We start from the raw sequence: 17,046 nt of genomic DNA, 5'->3' as shown, positions 1-17,046 counted from the left end.
TTCGTGTTACTAGCATTACACCAGCCGCACTAATATACCGCTTCTTTATTAACAGACGTCTTAGGCAGGCACTACATAAAAAAAAAAAACTGACAGCGCACATAACATTCGTCAAGTCTACTCTGGAATACGTTAACGCAATTTGGTTTCCGTACTTTGAGCGACTGATGAAGAAAGTAGAGGATCTGCAGAGAAAGAGACACACACATACACAAACTTTAATGATGTGCAGAGAAAAGCAGTGGTGACCATATGCAATAAACACAAATCAACAGATTCCTTCACAGTTTTACTATACCAGGCAGGAATTTTTACCCTGCACAATAGAGACGAGCTAGCATGCCTTAAAGTTCTGCACAAACTTTTATCTATTCATCAAACATTTACACTTCAAAATACTAAAATATATCCAACTGACACGTCATAAGCACTCTCTAACTTTAATTACCATTCCCCACGAACTGTTTTCAGTTCTCATTTTACCCACAGATAATCCGCGATTGGAATAATTCGAGCGAAAATACCACTCGACGGTTTCGCAGCGTTTCTTGAGCGTGAGTTGGTATACATCACAATTGTAAACACTTTCATTCATTAGACGTTTCTCTTGTCAAATTCTTGTTTCATATTCCCACTGATATTGTATTCAAGGTTGTATTGAATGAATAATACTTCACCCTATTTAGACAAGGCTTGCCTCTCGAGTTTTCCAGTATAATTTATTATATTGAACTAACTGTTCATACTCTGTACATATATTTTTATCTCTCTGATATCATTAGTATGTATATTTTTCTGGCTGTTATTTTTCTTCATTAATGCAAACTATTTACTTTCTACTTGTGTGGATTGTCCTAGTCTTATATTGTGTGCATTTTATTTATCTTATTTCATTTTTTTTTAACTTTGGCACATTGACGGTGCGCATTGATTATCCTACGAAGATGCTCTTACTGTTACGGTCTGTTATGGGGACTGAAAGTATTGACAAATAAATAAAGAAATGTGTCGTGAAAAATAGGCGACTCCCTGAAGCTCCGCAAACAAGTCCAGCTTAGACGCTAGCTTGATCAATGCTATGATCTATCCTCGACGTCTAGTTTCACGTATAGTTTAAGCAGGCGCACAGAGCGGGTGACATGGCAAAAAATAAACTTTCATCAGATGTACTTTCATATTTTTAGGAGGCAGTGTAGCGGCCCTATGCATGGTTCTTGAATGCCACTGTACAAGGCTTGCTCGACAAGTCCTGACAGTGCCATTGATTTTAGTTAGCATATTATTTACATTCTTACGTCCCTAATCAGAACGGTTTTCTTGCATTTAACTTTGGTTCTAACATTTTGTGACGGTCAGTGTTAACAGTACTAAAAAGCTGCATCATTCAAAACGACCTTAAAAACTAAACATTTCTATGCAAGATCAGTAGACCCATTTCAGTAATTGCCCGGAACTAAATTTAGATACTTTCAAATAATCCGATGATTCTTTTAGTGGAAAGCAACCTTCAAAAATCTTACGAGAGATCTCAGCTCTCTGTTGCATTATCTGCGTTTGTTTAACAGGCGAACATAATTCGCACGATAAATCACCGTGTGATGTTAAGACATTAGCAATGCTCCGCTAATAAACCTACAAATTATTCACGTTAAGCAAGTGTCATAATAGCGGAATTGAAGGCGAGTAGTAATGAAGCAGTAACGAAGCATAGGTTTTGCGATTAAGGACTGCTTCGAGACATACGTTTCGAAATCCTGTAGGGAAATTCACTGATCTTTGAGTCAACCCTTGCCGCCGCTTCATTTTTTCCAGAGGCCCAAGTGTTAACTTTTAAGACCACGTTTCGACACAGATTCCGTACAGGCACTTCTCGAAATTCGTGCTAAGCACAGCACTCCTAGATCTATGAGACCTAGATATTACCCGGCGTGGCGTTGTAGTGGCATTGGTGTTGCAGTGCTGAGCCTGATGGCGCGGGTTTAAATCCCGGCCACGACAATCGCATTTCGATGGGGACGAAATGCGCCCGTGTACCGTGCCTTGCCAATGGTGCACGTCAAAAACCCCTGGCGGTCAAAATTAATTAGGAGTCCCAATTATGGCATGCCTCATAATCAAATCGTGGTTTTGACACGTATAAACTCGGAATTGACGTGTGCCTTAAAGTCAATAATTGAACACCGATAACAAAACGCGATTAATCGTAAAAATATTGCCCGCCTTTTCAATGTATCTGGCAATACATCCTGTGATAAAATATAGTAATAATTCGTTCTCCGTACAGTGTTACAGAATCAACGCCATCACTTTCACAGGTCAATTCAGAAATGCTTTGAATATAGGATTTGTAGAAAATGTCGGGAAGTAGATTGCTTTGAGGGGCAGACCCAACAGATCAGGCGGACATTGCGTGTTTTTTTTTTTTTTTTTTCAAGGTAAACACGCCTCCAAAAGAGAGAGAGATAATATTTAATGGCAGAAAGGTGGAGAGGTCGGCCTGAGTCCAAAATGATTTAATGATCCGCAATAGTGAAACGAAGAGAGCTCTTCTAATGCGATAAATCAAACGTTTATCTTTGATTCCATGACGAAAAAAAATCTTTAATGCTGGAAATTCCTTCGTTGTGTGGATCGCGGAGAGATGGCGTCAGAATTGTTCAGAGTCGTTTTGAGTGGGGACGTTTGTGGCGTACGGACCTGTTTTTCCAAGGCTCCGTGGCGGTGACGAAAACGTTTTTTCTGCATGCTTGGAGCAGCTTCTGTTTTTGATTTGTTGATTTTTTTACCCTTTAAATAATAGTTACGTATCTTTCTTTTTTCTCTTCTTTTCCTATGCGCGGGTGGGTTTGGTTTTGCAGGATAGTCGGAGCGTTTTCTCGCGCCGCGTGCTTCAGCACGTGCAACCGTGTGGGACGCTAAATCTTTATAGCCGTTAAATAGTAGTTTGGAAGTGGCAAGACCAATAGCTATTTGTGTTTTTACTGTGTGTGCATTGGCGTCGGGAATATTGCTTTGGTAGAAAAGTGGCAGCGTGGCCGCGTGCATGGTTGTGCACGTGCGAACACGTGTCATACCTTAAGTCTGTGCGTCATACTTACTTCTAAAACATGGGTCATAATTATTTTGCGGTATTTTAAGGATTTATATACAGTGCGCATCGGCCTATCGGGTTTTGCTATAAGCCACGTGCTCTGGAAGCTTCGGTGTTTGCACTAGAAAAAGCTAAGTAAAATGCATGGCAAGAAATACGGCAAAGCGCGCACTGTGCGGTGGGTCCCTCAAGGTAGACGAGCGGAAGGATGAGAAGGCAGAAGAAATCGAGTCGATCGGCACACACTGTGATATCGATGCTAGGCTAAAGAATATTGAGAATTTCCAATATGAGCTTGTGAAACACACGTCGGAGAGCTCAAAAATGAGCTAAATATGGAACGTGATGCACGGAAGGCGATGGAAAAAAAGACTTCAAGTGGCCGAGGAAAAGCTGAACAGGGCCGCCATCGTGAACGAGATTGGTTGGGACCATGGAACGCAGTCTCCCGACGTGACAGGGCAGGAAGTGCCAGCAAAAGTACTTGGAATGCGTGCAACGTGAGGAGGGCGTAGCTGGAAAGAACTGCACCCACCTTGCGGCTGCCATGAAGAAAAAACAGGCACGCAGTGGTGAAAACCCTTTGTCAAATCCGAATCACACAAAAAAGAATAACAAATGGAAGCAAGGAGAGGCCTCGGCAGTAGGAGAGTGTGAAGGGGCGATTATCGCTGGTGACTCAAACTTGGCTAGGTGCTCAGAAGCAGTTGTGGAGAGGGTGAACGCGATAGAAGAGTGGCGGTAGGGACAATTCCAGGGCGGACACTCGGTTCTGTCATGGAGCGAGCAAAAGCAAAGCTGGTGGAAAATGCCCACGTGCGCAACCTTGTCATAGTAGCAGGTAAGCTAACTGACGTCCTAAACAGGAAAGGGACAGGACTTGCGCGAGCTGTCGCCACAGGTGGAGGTCGTGGTGTGCACGGTGCCAAAGGTGCCTGTACGTGACAGTAACGTATAAAGAGCCTGGCTGCTAGTGAGGCTATATGGACAATCAGCCGAGATAAAGGTTTCGAGGTTGTCGAAGTAAACAGGGAAGAGACAAGGTGTGGTGATTTTGAACGAGACGTGATCCACTTGAATTACAGGCTTGGATGAGAAGTACCTGGCGACTTGCCGGTTGCGCTGTTGCCTTAGGGGCCCCACGGCCGCTCAGGAAGCCAGTGCAGGTAGTAATGAAGAAGGACCCCTACGGAAGGACTTCTATTTATTTACCTATTTAATTATTTGTGTATTTATTTATTTATTTATTTATTTATTTACATTGCTTTACAGGCCCATCGAAGGCCATTGAGTAAGGGCGGCAACAGCAATTACATGACAAAAATAGCAAAGTGCAATATCGTTATACAATATTAATACGCAACGAAGTCAGGTTCTCACGGAATGTTTCACGATTGGAGATGGATGCAATGTTATACGGAAGACTGTTCCAATGCGCAATAGCTCCTGGTAGTGGTGATGAGTTAAATGCCTGCGTTTGGCCATGAATGCGCATTAATCTAAGTGTGTTGTGAATGCGACGAGATGTGTGCACAGGAGCATGAAGCGGCAAACAGTGAAAGTTATTACTATAAATGTGCCTGTGAAACAAACTTAAAAGCGATGACGCGGCGATCTTCTAATGACTGAACTCAAGGTCTTGTTTTATTCCGGTAATGCTCGAATGATAGTCGTAGTTGCCAGAGATGAATATGGCTGCCCTATTCTGAACGGCTTCCAACATACGAATTAGATAATCTTGGTATGGTGACTATGTGGATGAAGCGTATTCCAGTTTTGGGGGGACATAAGTAAGATATGCTAGTTTTCGTACATTAAAAAGCGCATTACGCAAGTACCTGCGCAGGTAGAGACCAACTAAGAAGCTTTGGATGAGATAGTTGCTGCATGCATTGTCCAGGAAAAGTCCGATGAAAGATGAAAGAAGTGTGAGCAACACTATCTTTTCCAAAGGGTAACACTATTTACTTATCGAAGCGAGATCAGGAAGCCTTAAAACACGCACTTATAAAACACGATATAAGGAAGAAGCATGTGCTTGCTGCGGCAAAGCTAGGGAAACGATAAAGCATGTTGTATTAGAATGTGAATATATCTGCCCAGCGGTAGAAAGGAATCAGTTGCCTCCTTCAAGCCCTTGAGTTCAGCGAGAGCAGGGGAACAGTAAACATGTTCACCATACAGGTTAGTAAGAGGCGATTGCAAGATTGGTGGAAGTAGGGAAATGACAAACAACTGAGGCATACGAAAACAGAGAGCACAATACGGGTCCAGAAGCTTAGGTTATGGGAAATTATAGTGGGTTTTCGTTTCTTTTTTTTTAACATAGGTATGGCATTAGGCAATAGAATAACAAGAGATTGGCGGCGCAACCCACCGCCCCGTTCCAAAGGGGATGCTCATAACATCCATCCATCCATGTTTTCTGATGAGGATAGTACATGAGGACACTTCTTTATATTTCAAGAATTTCAGTATTTGCGAGTGTTCGCCAGCACGCCCCCTTAGGCTCTAAAATCTTTTAATGCAACAAAAAAGGAAAATAAGGATCAGTAAGAATGTGGTAATATTATTACAATTTTTTTTCTCTTTTCTTCCGTCTTTTGTTTCTTACTTCTTTTGTGGTATCACTGATATTTCTTGTTACCTGCTTTTCCCGTTATATAACAGGAAAAAATGATTTACATAGCTGACTCAATTTCAAAAAAAGATTACTCTTTCTCATTGTAGCTTTCAGAGTGTACAGATTCAAGTGATGCGATGCGCCTGTAACTGAACGTACTGTAGTATAGATAATTACACTACACATAACATACGACATCCTCACTACGCGACGCATAAGTTGAAGATCTCTAGTAATTTATCGAGCCATGCTCCGAGTAGCATAACTTGCTCTCTGAGCAGCCGTATCTTTTTCAAAGGGGAACACTAATTCACCCAAGGAAACACGGTCTCTCTGCCTCCACTTCAGTGGGTAGTGAAGCTGCACACAAATGGGTAATGGAAATTTAAAAAGAAACAAAACTCATTTCGATTACATATTTTTTTAGGTTAAGGAATGCCTGTATTTATCGTTCTCAAGAATTTTCTGTAGTAGGAACAGAAATATTCTGTTTTATTTTTTAGGCATTTAATTTTTACGTTTTATAAGAACACACGCGAGCACTCGTGAACAGGTGTGTACTGTTTGCTGGTACACGTAAATATGTGTAACAATCCTAAAGCAAAAAAAAAAAGGGAAAGGTTGCAAGCTTCACCCAAAAGTCGAAGCAACGACTGTGTCAGCATTAGTGCACAGCTGCGCGAAGTAAGTATAGTAGATTTATCGGCGCCGGCTCACCCTCGCACGCTTTCACTCGCACATGCAGCATAGAGCGCGCGGCGGCAATTTTCTCGCCCTTGGTCTTTATACGGAACCTCACGGCGACGGCGACGACAGTAGTGAGCCTGGATTGCCCGTACAACTGCTATCGCAATAAAATATGGCTCCGCTTCTTCAAAATCAAGAGATCTCGAAAGTGAACCGTATGGCGCTACAGAGGTAGTTGAATACAGTTACAAGCAGTTCGTTTGGCGAGCTTCCGTAGCGCGTTCTCGTTGAGATAATAACGGTTCTTCCTTGTGTTGCACAACGTGAGGACCTGATCCCACCAACTAACCCAGAACGCAGTGTATTAACCACCACCGTGCCAATTCTTGTGCACCACGCAGCACGCGGAAAGCAGACTTCAGCGGCCTCGTGTGGATGTGGGCTGCCCTGAAGTCCGGCGACATAGACTTGTGGGACGAGCACGTCAAGAAGTTTGTCGAAACCGAGAGGGTGTTCCAGTCCATGCTCGACACGCCAATGGAGGAGACCTACTACGAGGTGCGTTCTTGCGCATGTGGGAAGCCCAAATTTTTATTCGACCGCCTCTCGCCGGGGTTGCGCATTGCAAACACAAACGCATACACACGGTGTTAGATCACGTGGCAACGATGGTTCCTGCAAATTACCGCATTTTCCGAACTATAGTCCGCACCCGGTGTAAAGTCGACAGGGGCCAATTAGGGTATATAAAATGTTTTTTTTTTCGGTTTTTTGTTGTCCACACCCGCTGTATACAAAGGCTGCAGGGACGAACCAGTATGCACTAGAGAAGCAAATATTGTATTCTCAACCAGTAAAAGTCTGGATAGTAGTCAATAAGTAGTAGCAGCAGTAGTCAATTCTGAACCTGTCAATCACCGTCGTCGGGTTTGTCAGAACAAAGAAAGTTCAGCAGTACACCAATGCACACCGCGAAATCGTGTGACGGGCTCCCTGGAGAATACTCAACGTCACGCGCATAGCATGTTGGTGTCGCGCGCACTGCACGAATAGCCGGCGGCGCAAATAACTCTAGTGCATTTCAGTGAAACGCAAAGAGCGCAGAACCACTCCTGTGCCGCTTGGAAATAAAAGAAGGGAAAGGGAGAAGCGGTGGTTTTGAAATAAAAGGTGGTGGGCTCTCGGCTTCGATATGGTGGCAGGCATACTAGAAAAGTCTGCTGGACCTGTGGCAGGCGGACTAGCTTAAATATTTGAAAAGGTTTTGGGTCCTCTTCTGTACAATAAGACGAACTCTGTATGATTTGGTCGCAAGATTAATAAACAATGGAACCACTTCCTCGCCTCCATCGTCCCCATGTATAGATCTAGTCCGCACTATATAAACATCTGTACTTAAACTAAGCAGATATTAACAAGGTTTTTAATGATTCTTTTTAACCCGCCGTGGTTGCTCAGTGGCTATGGTGTTGGGCTGCTGAGCACGAGGTCGCGGGATCGAATCCCTGCCATGGCGGCCGCATTTCGATGGGGGTGAAATGCGAAAACACCCGTGTACTCAGATTTAGGTGCACGTTAAAGATCCCCAGGTGGTCGAAATTTCCGGAGTCGTCCACTACGGCGTGCCTCATAATCAGAAAGTGGCTTTGGCACGTAAAACCATATAATTTATTTTTTTAATGATTTTTATTGTCAAACTGTGCTTAGTTGCTGTATAAGACTTAACCAAATCAAAGTGGCGCTGCCCCTACGTACTGGTCAAAGCAACTGCAGAGAGCCTGCGATGCGAGGAGCAAGCAAAGTCACCCCGCACCCTTTCAGGACGCCAGTGTTAAGAGTCGTAGCCCATATCGAGTGGCGTTGCCCGAGCTTCTCAATATGTGCCCTGCGGTATATGCTATGGAACATGATGCCCAGAAACGTTTAGAATGCAAGTTCTTGATCTTTGTTCGTGCAGGGACAAATCAATGCCGTGATAGAAGCCAGGGTCAAAGCCATCAAAGCGCCAGAAATAACACCCGAAAACGCGTGAGTACAGGACGATGTCGGTGAGATCTGCCCATCTATAACGCTGCATTAGCAAAGTTACTGTTCTGCTGAGACCTTGAGACATCTAAATCGTGGAGCATGTTATCTGGAGTATCTCAGTCGTTTGAGCAGTTTCTTCTGTTGTGTTCTTTCTTTCTGCTGGCTGCGCACATTTACATGATTCGAGCTTAATACGAGAAAAATCTCACGCGGGTTGCGCAATGTCGACGCATTGTCGTTCTGACGACGAGGTTCTCACTTTTGGTAAATTAGCATTCGTTCTTATTTTTTTGTTCTTATTTTTTAATCGAACAACTATGTATTAGTGTTCCAAGTCAGTGGACGATTGCTATTGAATTGCGGTATAAAATGTGTCGTCTGGCTGACGTGCGACACAGAGCGTTGGCGCAAGGCGCACACGATGCCGTTGACGTTATTAAAGCGAAAGCCTTATCTGTTTCGTTGGGAGGTGTCCTAGAACGACCTTTTGGCCAGGAAACGTAGAACCACGACCGTACAGTCAGGACCGCACAAAAAACGCAGTGCCCTTCCACTCTGTGAAGGACGACCAGCGAGGCTGTTGTGTTCTGCTAAAATAACGAAATTATATATATATATATATATATATATATATATATATATATATATATATATATATATATATATATATATATATATATATATATATATATATATATATATATATAATATGACTATATAAATGCAATTCAAGCTTCAAGACAACGACGCCCTAATTCACCTTAGTCCTCTTTCGTCCACCTTAATCAACCCTAATCCTCGTTATTACCCGTTAATACACTTTAATCCACCTTAGTCGACCTTAATATACCTTAACGCGTCCTAATCAACGTTAATAAACCCTAATTCTATTTATTACCACCTAATTAAGCATAATCAACCGTAATGAAACCTAATCCACCGTAAACCTCCTTCATCCACCTTAATTGGTGGATGGAGTATCTCCGCCGCAGGTCGGCCTTGTATTGCACAATCTTCGGGACCGGCCCACCATTTTCTGTGTCGACGCGCCTTTTTTCTACCCGCCCTGTGGACGCACGCACTTTTCAAAAGAACTATTCCTTGGTCAGAACCTAGCTATATACAGCTTTGCTGCAAAAGTATCACATGGTCACAGAGACGCGCTCGTGCCACTGATCGAGCGTTCGTGTCGTCATCATCATCCACTGCTGGCTTTCGCCTTTGCGTCTCATAGGCGATACCTAAGGACACCAGGGAGTTTTCAGCGAAGCTGTACATAGCTACCCTCCGGCTGTGGTCGATGTTCGTTCGTCTATTCGTTGCGTCGGCACAAAATATTTTCGTCTCCAGTTTTGGAAGCTTTGGAACTGCCGACCTCGGTCAGTAGTTATGCCCAAAGGGCAACTATACCGCGACACCCTCGTAGCAATAAATGCTTCCGCCACTGTTTAGGCCGTGATGTCTAGTATAGGGGCGCCTCAGGCGAACTTGAGTACCGGTTGACACACGTTAGGAGGTACTTGAAACCTTGGCAGGGCGGAAGAGGCCCCGGCAAATCTAAATGCATGAGATCGAAACGGCTCTCTGGTGGCCGAAACTGCTGCACCACTGAACGCGTGTGCCAGGTCACTTTAACGGCTTGACAGACTTGGCAGCTTCTTGCCCAGCTTCGAACAACTTTGTTTATGCCTGACCAGGCGAAGCGGTCTGTGATAAACCTCTGTGTCGCTCTGATGCCGGGATGGCTTAGCCCGTGCAGTGAATCGAATTTCGGCCGCTGAAGGTGATGGGGAACGAACGGGCCAGGAGCTGCCTGCGATATATGTCGCACGTGGCCAATGTGGTTGCGTAAAGCGGCACCTCCGCAATCTGGAGCGTCAATCCTTTTTGCCGCAATGGACGCCACTCAGGGACGTTTCGCTGGGTGTACGCTAGACCTTGGAAATACACAGGGCCAACAGGCACAGCGCCGATTCGCGACAGTGTGTCAGCTGCCTGATTTTCGGTCCTAGAGATATGGCGGATGTCCGTAGAAAATTCGGAGATAAAAAAAAGTTGCCGAAGCTCACGTTCTGAATACGAAGAACTGTTGTTCCTGAAAACGAACGTTAATGGCTTGTGGTCGGTCAGAATACAAAAGCTACAGCCTTCGATAAATAAACTGAAATGCTTGACAGCGCAATAGATGGCGATCATCTTCCTCTCGAAGGTACTGTAGCGAGCGTCTGTAGGTTTAAAGCTCTTTGAGAAGTAGCCCAGCGGCCTCAAGTCTGTGCCATCGTGCTGCTGCAGTGCTGCATGCACTGCCATGGCCATAAGGTCAGTGCTGCACGCACTGCAATAAGGCGAGTTGGCGCGTCGGGCAACGGATGATTCACCACCACTGTAGTCGTCAACCGCGTTTTGGCTTCCTGGAAGGAGTGTCCGTGCTCCGAGGAGCTCTGGAAAGTAGGCGCTTCTTTAAAGTCGCGACGCAGCAGGTAGGTAAGCGGCTGAAGAACTTGCAGACAGCACGGTATGAAGCACCTGTGAAAATTCATGAGCCGCAGAAGCTCGAGCAACTTTCGGAAGGAGGTTAGAGAGGGGAAGTCCTCGATTACCCGCTCCCGTGGTTCCGGCGACTTGATGCGTTGGGGTGAAATGTGATGGCCGCGAAAATCCAAGGCTTCAGCTGTGAAAGTACATTTCTGTGGCTTCAGGACCAGGCTGTGTTCATCCACTTGCTCAAACAGATGGCGAAGGTGCTCTTTTTGCTCTTCGTCTGTGCGACTTGCAATGAGAATGTCGTCAAGGTAGACAGAAATGAATGCGAGTCCGCGCGCAACCACGTCCACGAACCTTTGAAAATTCGCGCCACATTCCTCGAACCGTAAGGGATACGGGAAAACTCAAATCGGCCAAATGGAATAGTCATTGCTGTCTCCGGAAAGTCGCTGGGTTCAACAGGAACTTCGTGGTACGCGCTCACCAAATCAGTCGTGCTGTATATTTTGGTTGCTGTGAGACGAGCGCCGAAGTCATGTGCGTGGGGAAGGGGATATTGATCTGACGTAGCGGCGGCATTCAAAGCTCGGAAATCGCCGCAAGCCAGATGGAGAAGTGATCACCACTTGCTAGGGGAAGGACCAATAACGCTGAGCTGAAGCATGTGTTAGAGCTCACGCCTGGTGACTTCAACCTCTGTCCAGCAAGCCTCCTTGCCGCGCGGCAACAGGTGGGCCGGTAGTGGCGATATGATGCGTCACTTTGTGTTTCACGGGCAGCGCATCGTTTCAGGGCTTCATGAGTTGCGGGTACTCAGCAAGTATCTTCTTGTACGTTGAGAGCGGCCGAAACTTACAGATGCCAGATGAGGTGATGTTGGACGGCAGGTTCAGTAATTTGACGTCATCATTTAGGTGGCGATCGCGAACACTCACATCTGAGTTGAAAGGGCTGAGAAAGCCCGCTGCCTGTATGACTAAGCTTACGTCGGCGATCACATAATTCCATCTCTGCAAGCGCCGGAGTCCGATGTCTAGCGTTATTGCCCGGAGCCCATACGATGCGATGGCAGTGTTGTTCACTGAGTGGAGCATAGGCGCGGACTTGCCGTGTCGGTGACCAGCGGCGGTGAAGGGAATGATAGACAGCCCTGCTCCGGTGTCGACGAGGAGGCGGGTGCTGGAGATGCGGTCGACTACGAAAAATATATGGGCGGCTTGCGCGAGGGCCGATGTCGCATGCCGTCGTTAGCGACTGGCCGGTGCGTTTCCCGTCCGCGAACAGGGCTGAGTGCAGCGAGTTGCTTGTTCGCGAAAGCGACGGGCGTACCAACGCAACTGCCGCGGCTAATCTCCAGGTGCGCTGCGAGACTGTGAAGCCGAATGGTTGCGCCGAAGTTGGTCGCCAATGTTACCACTCGTCATCAGCTTCTCCTGTCCACTGGTAAGGCGGTCGATTGTTTCCCCGAAGCGCGAGAGTCGGTCTCCTGGCTCTGAGACTCTCGCAGTGGTGATAGGTAGCTGTAACGCAGACAAGCAGTCGCATATGCCCTACGCTAGTGAAGCTAGCCGATCGAGACTAGTCTCGTCGGAACCCGCCATCACCATACGTGTGGGCAGTGCCGCAAGAAAAGCTCACGCAAAATTGAAAACTGGCTCTTTGTGGAGTGGCCGCCCACAAACACTGACGCGACCCGTGCAAAAGTTGTGGCGGTCGTTGTTCGCTGAGTTTATCGGAGAGGAGCTATTGGGGCCTGCTCGGTTGCGATGGTTCGAGGCGCTGCAGGACCGTGCGTTTCAGGTCGTCGTATGCTATGGCTGAAGGCGTACCCGCTAGCAAGTCGTCTGTGGCATCGGCGTTGTAGGAGGGTAATGCTACGACGACGTGCAGGTACCTTGCTGTCTGTGATGTGCTAGAGTTGAAAACGGGCCTCTACTTGCATAAACCATACTCGAGGGTTCTTGGGCCAAAGGCTGGGAAGCTGAAGCTCTCTGGCGATGACAGGAGACGTAATTGTGGCGCCATCTCTGTCAGCAGGAGTAAGAGCACCGTCGTCTATGGCTAGTGTTCGAAAAAAGAAAAGACGTGTATGTCCCGGGTCACCACTTGTTGAGAGCTCGGCTTAGCGGAGGCAAGTAATACACGTTTTGACAGGCTGAGAGCGGACAGACGGCTGGCTTTGCTCAAGAAGAAAAGCAGGTTTCGCGAGTGGCTCTGGTGGCGCCCCCGTCGGGCGAACAGGTTGCAATGACCCCCACGGCGAGGCAAACTGCATTTTCAAGAAGCGGGGACAACGAAGTGACGGGCGGTCGCTACAAACACTTCCGTCATGCCGATGGTTGGGCGTGGTCATGAATCAGCTGAACGTCTACACTTCGCTAGTTTTGTTCGGCCAGCGGGCGAGACCGGCATGCCTTGCACGCCTTCTCCACTGGGGGCGCTCGTGACATCACATGAATAAAGCCCCTTAAACTTCGTAAAGTACTGCCACGCTTTAAGAATGCCGCCTCCTCCTCGCGCGCTCTGGCCGAGGCCGATGCCGCGTCGCTATTGGCCTAACAGCATCACGTTGGCCTTCGCGCCGTGCATCAGCGCCATTTTTGCTCGAGGAGCGTCTACGAAGTGGCGAGGAGCGCATGTTGGCGCCGGTGCTACGCTCGAGCAATGTAGGCGGCGGTACGGTCGAGGAGGGAGCGTGAAAGAGAGGAGAAACGAGGAGAAGTGAAGGCGGAGGAGGAGAGTGTCGCTACTTTACGAAGTTTAAGGGGTTTTACACATGAAGAGGTTCGCTCGGCTGCTTGGTGAGGTATCGGTTTGGCTTTCGCGCCTTTTGTTTTCTTTGCTACTTAAAGTTCGAATTTGCAGACCAATTATAGTATCAGTCGCCTAACAGGAGGTCTCCGGAACCTACACATTCCATTACCTTGACATGGTCGAAAAATCACCGGAGTTGCCATTTAAGATACAAGTTAAAGAAGGGGTCCCAGAAAACTGCATTCCGGAACAGCGCAGGGGACGGCTTCAGAGTCTCAGTTCGCATTATCTATTTGCGCACTCCGTTTTTGTTGTGGTAAGTAGGATTTTAATAATAACGAAGCCTGGTGCCAAATACCACCTATATTAAGCTTTCTGTGTAAGATACTGTGATTTTCAAGCTCCAAAGCCTTAGAGAAGTTTATACAAATGCGCCGCGTACATTGCGTTTATTTTCAAGCTGTAGAATTATGTAGTATTTCTATTCTAGCAATGCGGACTCGACAGACTCGTATTCAACGAAGCCAAATTTCCCTTTTGCTAATCTATGTCTATTTATAAAATCTGATATCCGACAGTGCAGAATATTCTTTGGAAGCTCTCGAAAAAATGGAGTACTTCCACTCTTCAAGTGGGTGACCAGCGAAGCTGATTAGCGCACGACACAGAGGTGACACAGAGTTTTGAACAAAAGTACGAATATTTATTGACTTAATCTGTGGTCATCGTGACGATACAGGTACGCACACACATTCGCGTATCACCTCTGTTAATAAAGCTCGTATGTCACTAGGACAGTGAATTTCTCATACCCCCGCAAACGTGGCCTCCCAATTAGGGCAAGTTACATTCCACGCTGGAATAATAAGCGCCAACGTACACAGCTGTGGAAGAAGACAACGACGACGAAGGCGTGAGCAGTGGCACGCGCGCGTTGGCGTGGTTGACGCCGAGAATTTTAACGGTCCTTTTTGAAAAAGTTCTACAAAACATGTCTTTCTTCAAAAATATCTGTCCTTACCCTTTCGTCTGGGACCTCCTTGGGTCCCAGGTGTGATAAGGGTGGTTCAAGGGCGCGTTACAGTTCCCGAGCCGGCAGGGATTTGCGCCATTGAGCTTGGACCGTTTCTGCACTATGAGCAGGATCGGCCCACGCGCTGGTAGTTTCTGCACACAGACGTGCCGAAACTCCGGATCTGAGCCGCATACTGCTTCGCTGTAAAAACTGCGGCAATAACCCATCTCACGATGACTGTCTACGGTAATGCAGAAGCATTGAATCAATATAGCGACGCCACGCTTTGCCACCGTCGAAACGAGCCACACATGAGGCGTGTACTGCAGGTGGAATTCCTCCTTCACGCTTCTCTAGGAACACTCGGGGCCATCTAGCACCGCGGCCGCCCTGAAGTCTGCTCGTGGCCACCGAAATGCATGGTGCGCGGGTGCGTCCGAAGCCTGAGAAACGCGTCATGCTTAAACCGCCCTCCTCTATCGCTCTCCTTTTTTTTCTGGACACACTGCGCCATCTAGTAGCACTACCGAGAAGCCCGCGCGTAGCCTCCGAGACGAGAAGCGTGGCGCGTCGGTGTCTGCGAACGCTGAGAATCGTTCCCTCGCTCGGCCGGACACTCAGCGACCCAAGTTGGTGAGAGGTTTCATTGAAGAGTGACACATACCCGGAGCGTTACTGGCGCAGCTCGTTAAAGCGCTGGCGAGAAAAGCCTTTATTAAAAAGTGGCATACACACAGTGCATTTGTGGTGCAGCCTGGTAATGCATCGAGTTGCCGTCCTTGAGGAACCCTTGTGGCGTGCGCTTGTTTCCACTCAGCATCGGAGAAATTTAAGGGATATTTTTCTTCGCTGTAGAGTGCCAAGTTCCCAGGGGCACATACCCAGGTACCCTAGTTGGCGACAAAGGCGTTCATTGAAGAACGTCAAACACCTGCGGGCACTTAACCAGGGAACCAAGTTGGCATCGGAGAGTTTCATTGGAGACCAGTACAGGCCGAGTGGCCTATATTTATGTACTCATATGAACACACGCATGCACCCAGTGACCTATATATAACCACATGTACATACTTGTGCTCGCAAAATATTATTTGAGGAGTTGATAAGTGATAGTAACTATTCAATTAAGCGAAAAAAAATTGTCTGACTTTATTCAAGCGAATGCAAACATTACGTTGGTTTTGTCCAGCTAAGTGGCACTTGCATATTTATATTTTGGCACAAGTCACATGAACACATAGTACGGCGTAATTATTCTTAAATTTTATAAAATTTTGAAAAATAGCTTGTTGCAGATACCATAATTCTAGTCATTGAACTGGATTACTCGGAGGGGCGGAGATTACTTGTATGAGAAATCGAAACACATATTTAACTAATTAACAAACATTTGCTAATTATATTTCGAATTTATTACTTTACGGCGTATTTCAATTTACCAATTGTAACCGGTGAGTTTGCAAGGTGTGTCTACATAGAATAAATTTACTGAACGATGCCACTTGCTGATAGGCGCCATAAACTTGCCGTAAAAATGCGCTCTGCCACTTAATTTTTTTAACCAGACGCTGTTTTATGCATCAAATCACATAAGTAACTGCAACGCCCATGTATTTCATTCCTCACTTTGGGGAAAACTGGTGCTCGATAATACAGCTCAAGGAGAATAATTATGCTATCTGTCACAGGAGGGTTTTAAAATTTTCGCAATACCTAAAATGTATCACCTTGTACATGAATAGACAGATAAACAAAAAAACTCGCTATTTCAGCCGAAAGGCAAAGCACTGTTGCAACAGCAGTTATTAGACGGCTATACGAAGTAAGGATATTAGTTTTATCGGCCGTATAAGCTTGCAAACATTCGCTTACTAATGAAATTACCAAGCGTGGTACCACGATCTCGCAATCATGAACGTATCACTCGATGACCGCGGACACCCGCCGTCTGCACGACGGCGGGATGAATTCCCATTGGCGCTGCCTCTCGCTTCAAGACGAACTAGGCATGTGACAACACAGCACCCGCAAACCCATAAGCTTTCTAAGATCGGCTAGCCTTCGAACCCAACGCACATTACCTCCAAGATAAAAGCGCGCTGCCGGTCTATGCGTAGCTGCGGTAGGAGAAGTGGAATCGCGCCCCGCTACCTTGCAGGTAGCTGCATGACAGTTGGGAGACCTAATAATTACATTAGTCTTAATGAATTATTCAGTTTCTCAAATATTATACTTTGATGAAAGGGTCAGTGAGAAAATTGTAGAGCGATGTGACAAATTACCGATACAGCTTTCTGTTTTGCTCAATACGTGCTACATAAACGTATTTTTTAGAGCTGGAAAGAAGCCCGCGAACACACACGC

The 17,046-nt window shown here is 46.4% G+C and overlaps 1 protein-coding gene across 1 annotated transcript in view; it reads left to right on the top strand.

The window, feature by feature from the left end:
- The window catches only part of LOC126540851 (uncharacterized), a 105,056-nt gene that overhangs the window by 50,228 nt on the left and 37,782 nt on the right, over nt 1-17,046 (top strand). Inside the window, exons 9-10 of the mRNA XM_055076418.2 lie at nt 6,803-6,959; nt 8,359-8,429. Coding sequence (XP_054932393.2) covers nt 6,803-6,959; nt 8,359-8,429 — 228 coding nt within the window. The remainder of the gene's footprint in view (nt 1-6,802; nt 6,960-8,358; nt 8,430-17,046) is intronic.

This window comes from Dermacentor andersoni, chromosome 2 (genome assembly GCF_023375885.2).
Source record: "Dermacentor andersoni chromosome 2, qqDerAnde1_hic_scaffold, whole genome shotgun sequence".
NCBI classification, from domain to species: Eukaryota; Metazoa; Arthropoda; class Arachnida; order Ixodida; family Ixodidae; genus Dermacentor; species Dermacentor andersoni.
The sequence above is the reverse complement of the archived record's forward strand: the minus strand, read 5'-3'. Positions and strand labels throughout refer to the sequence as shown.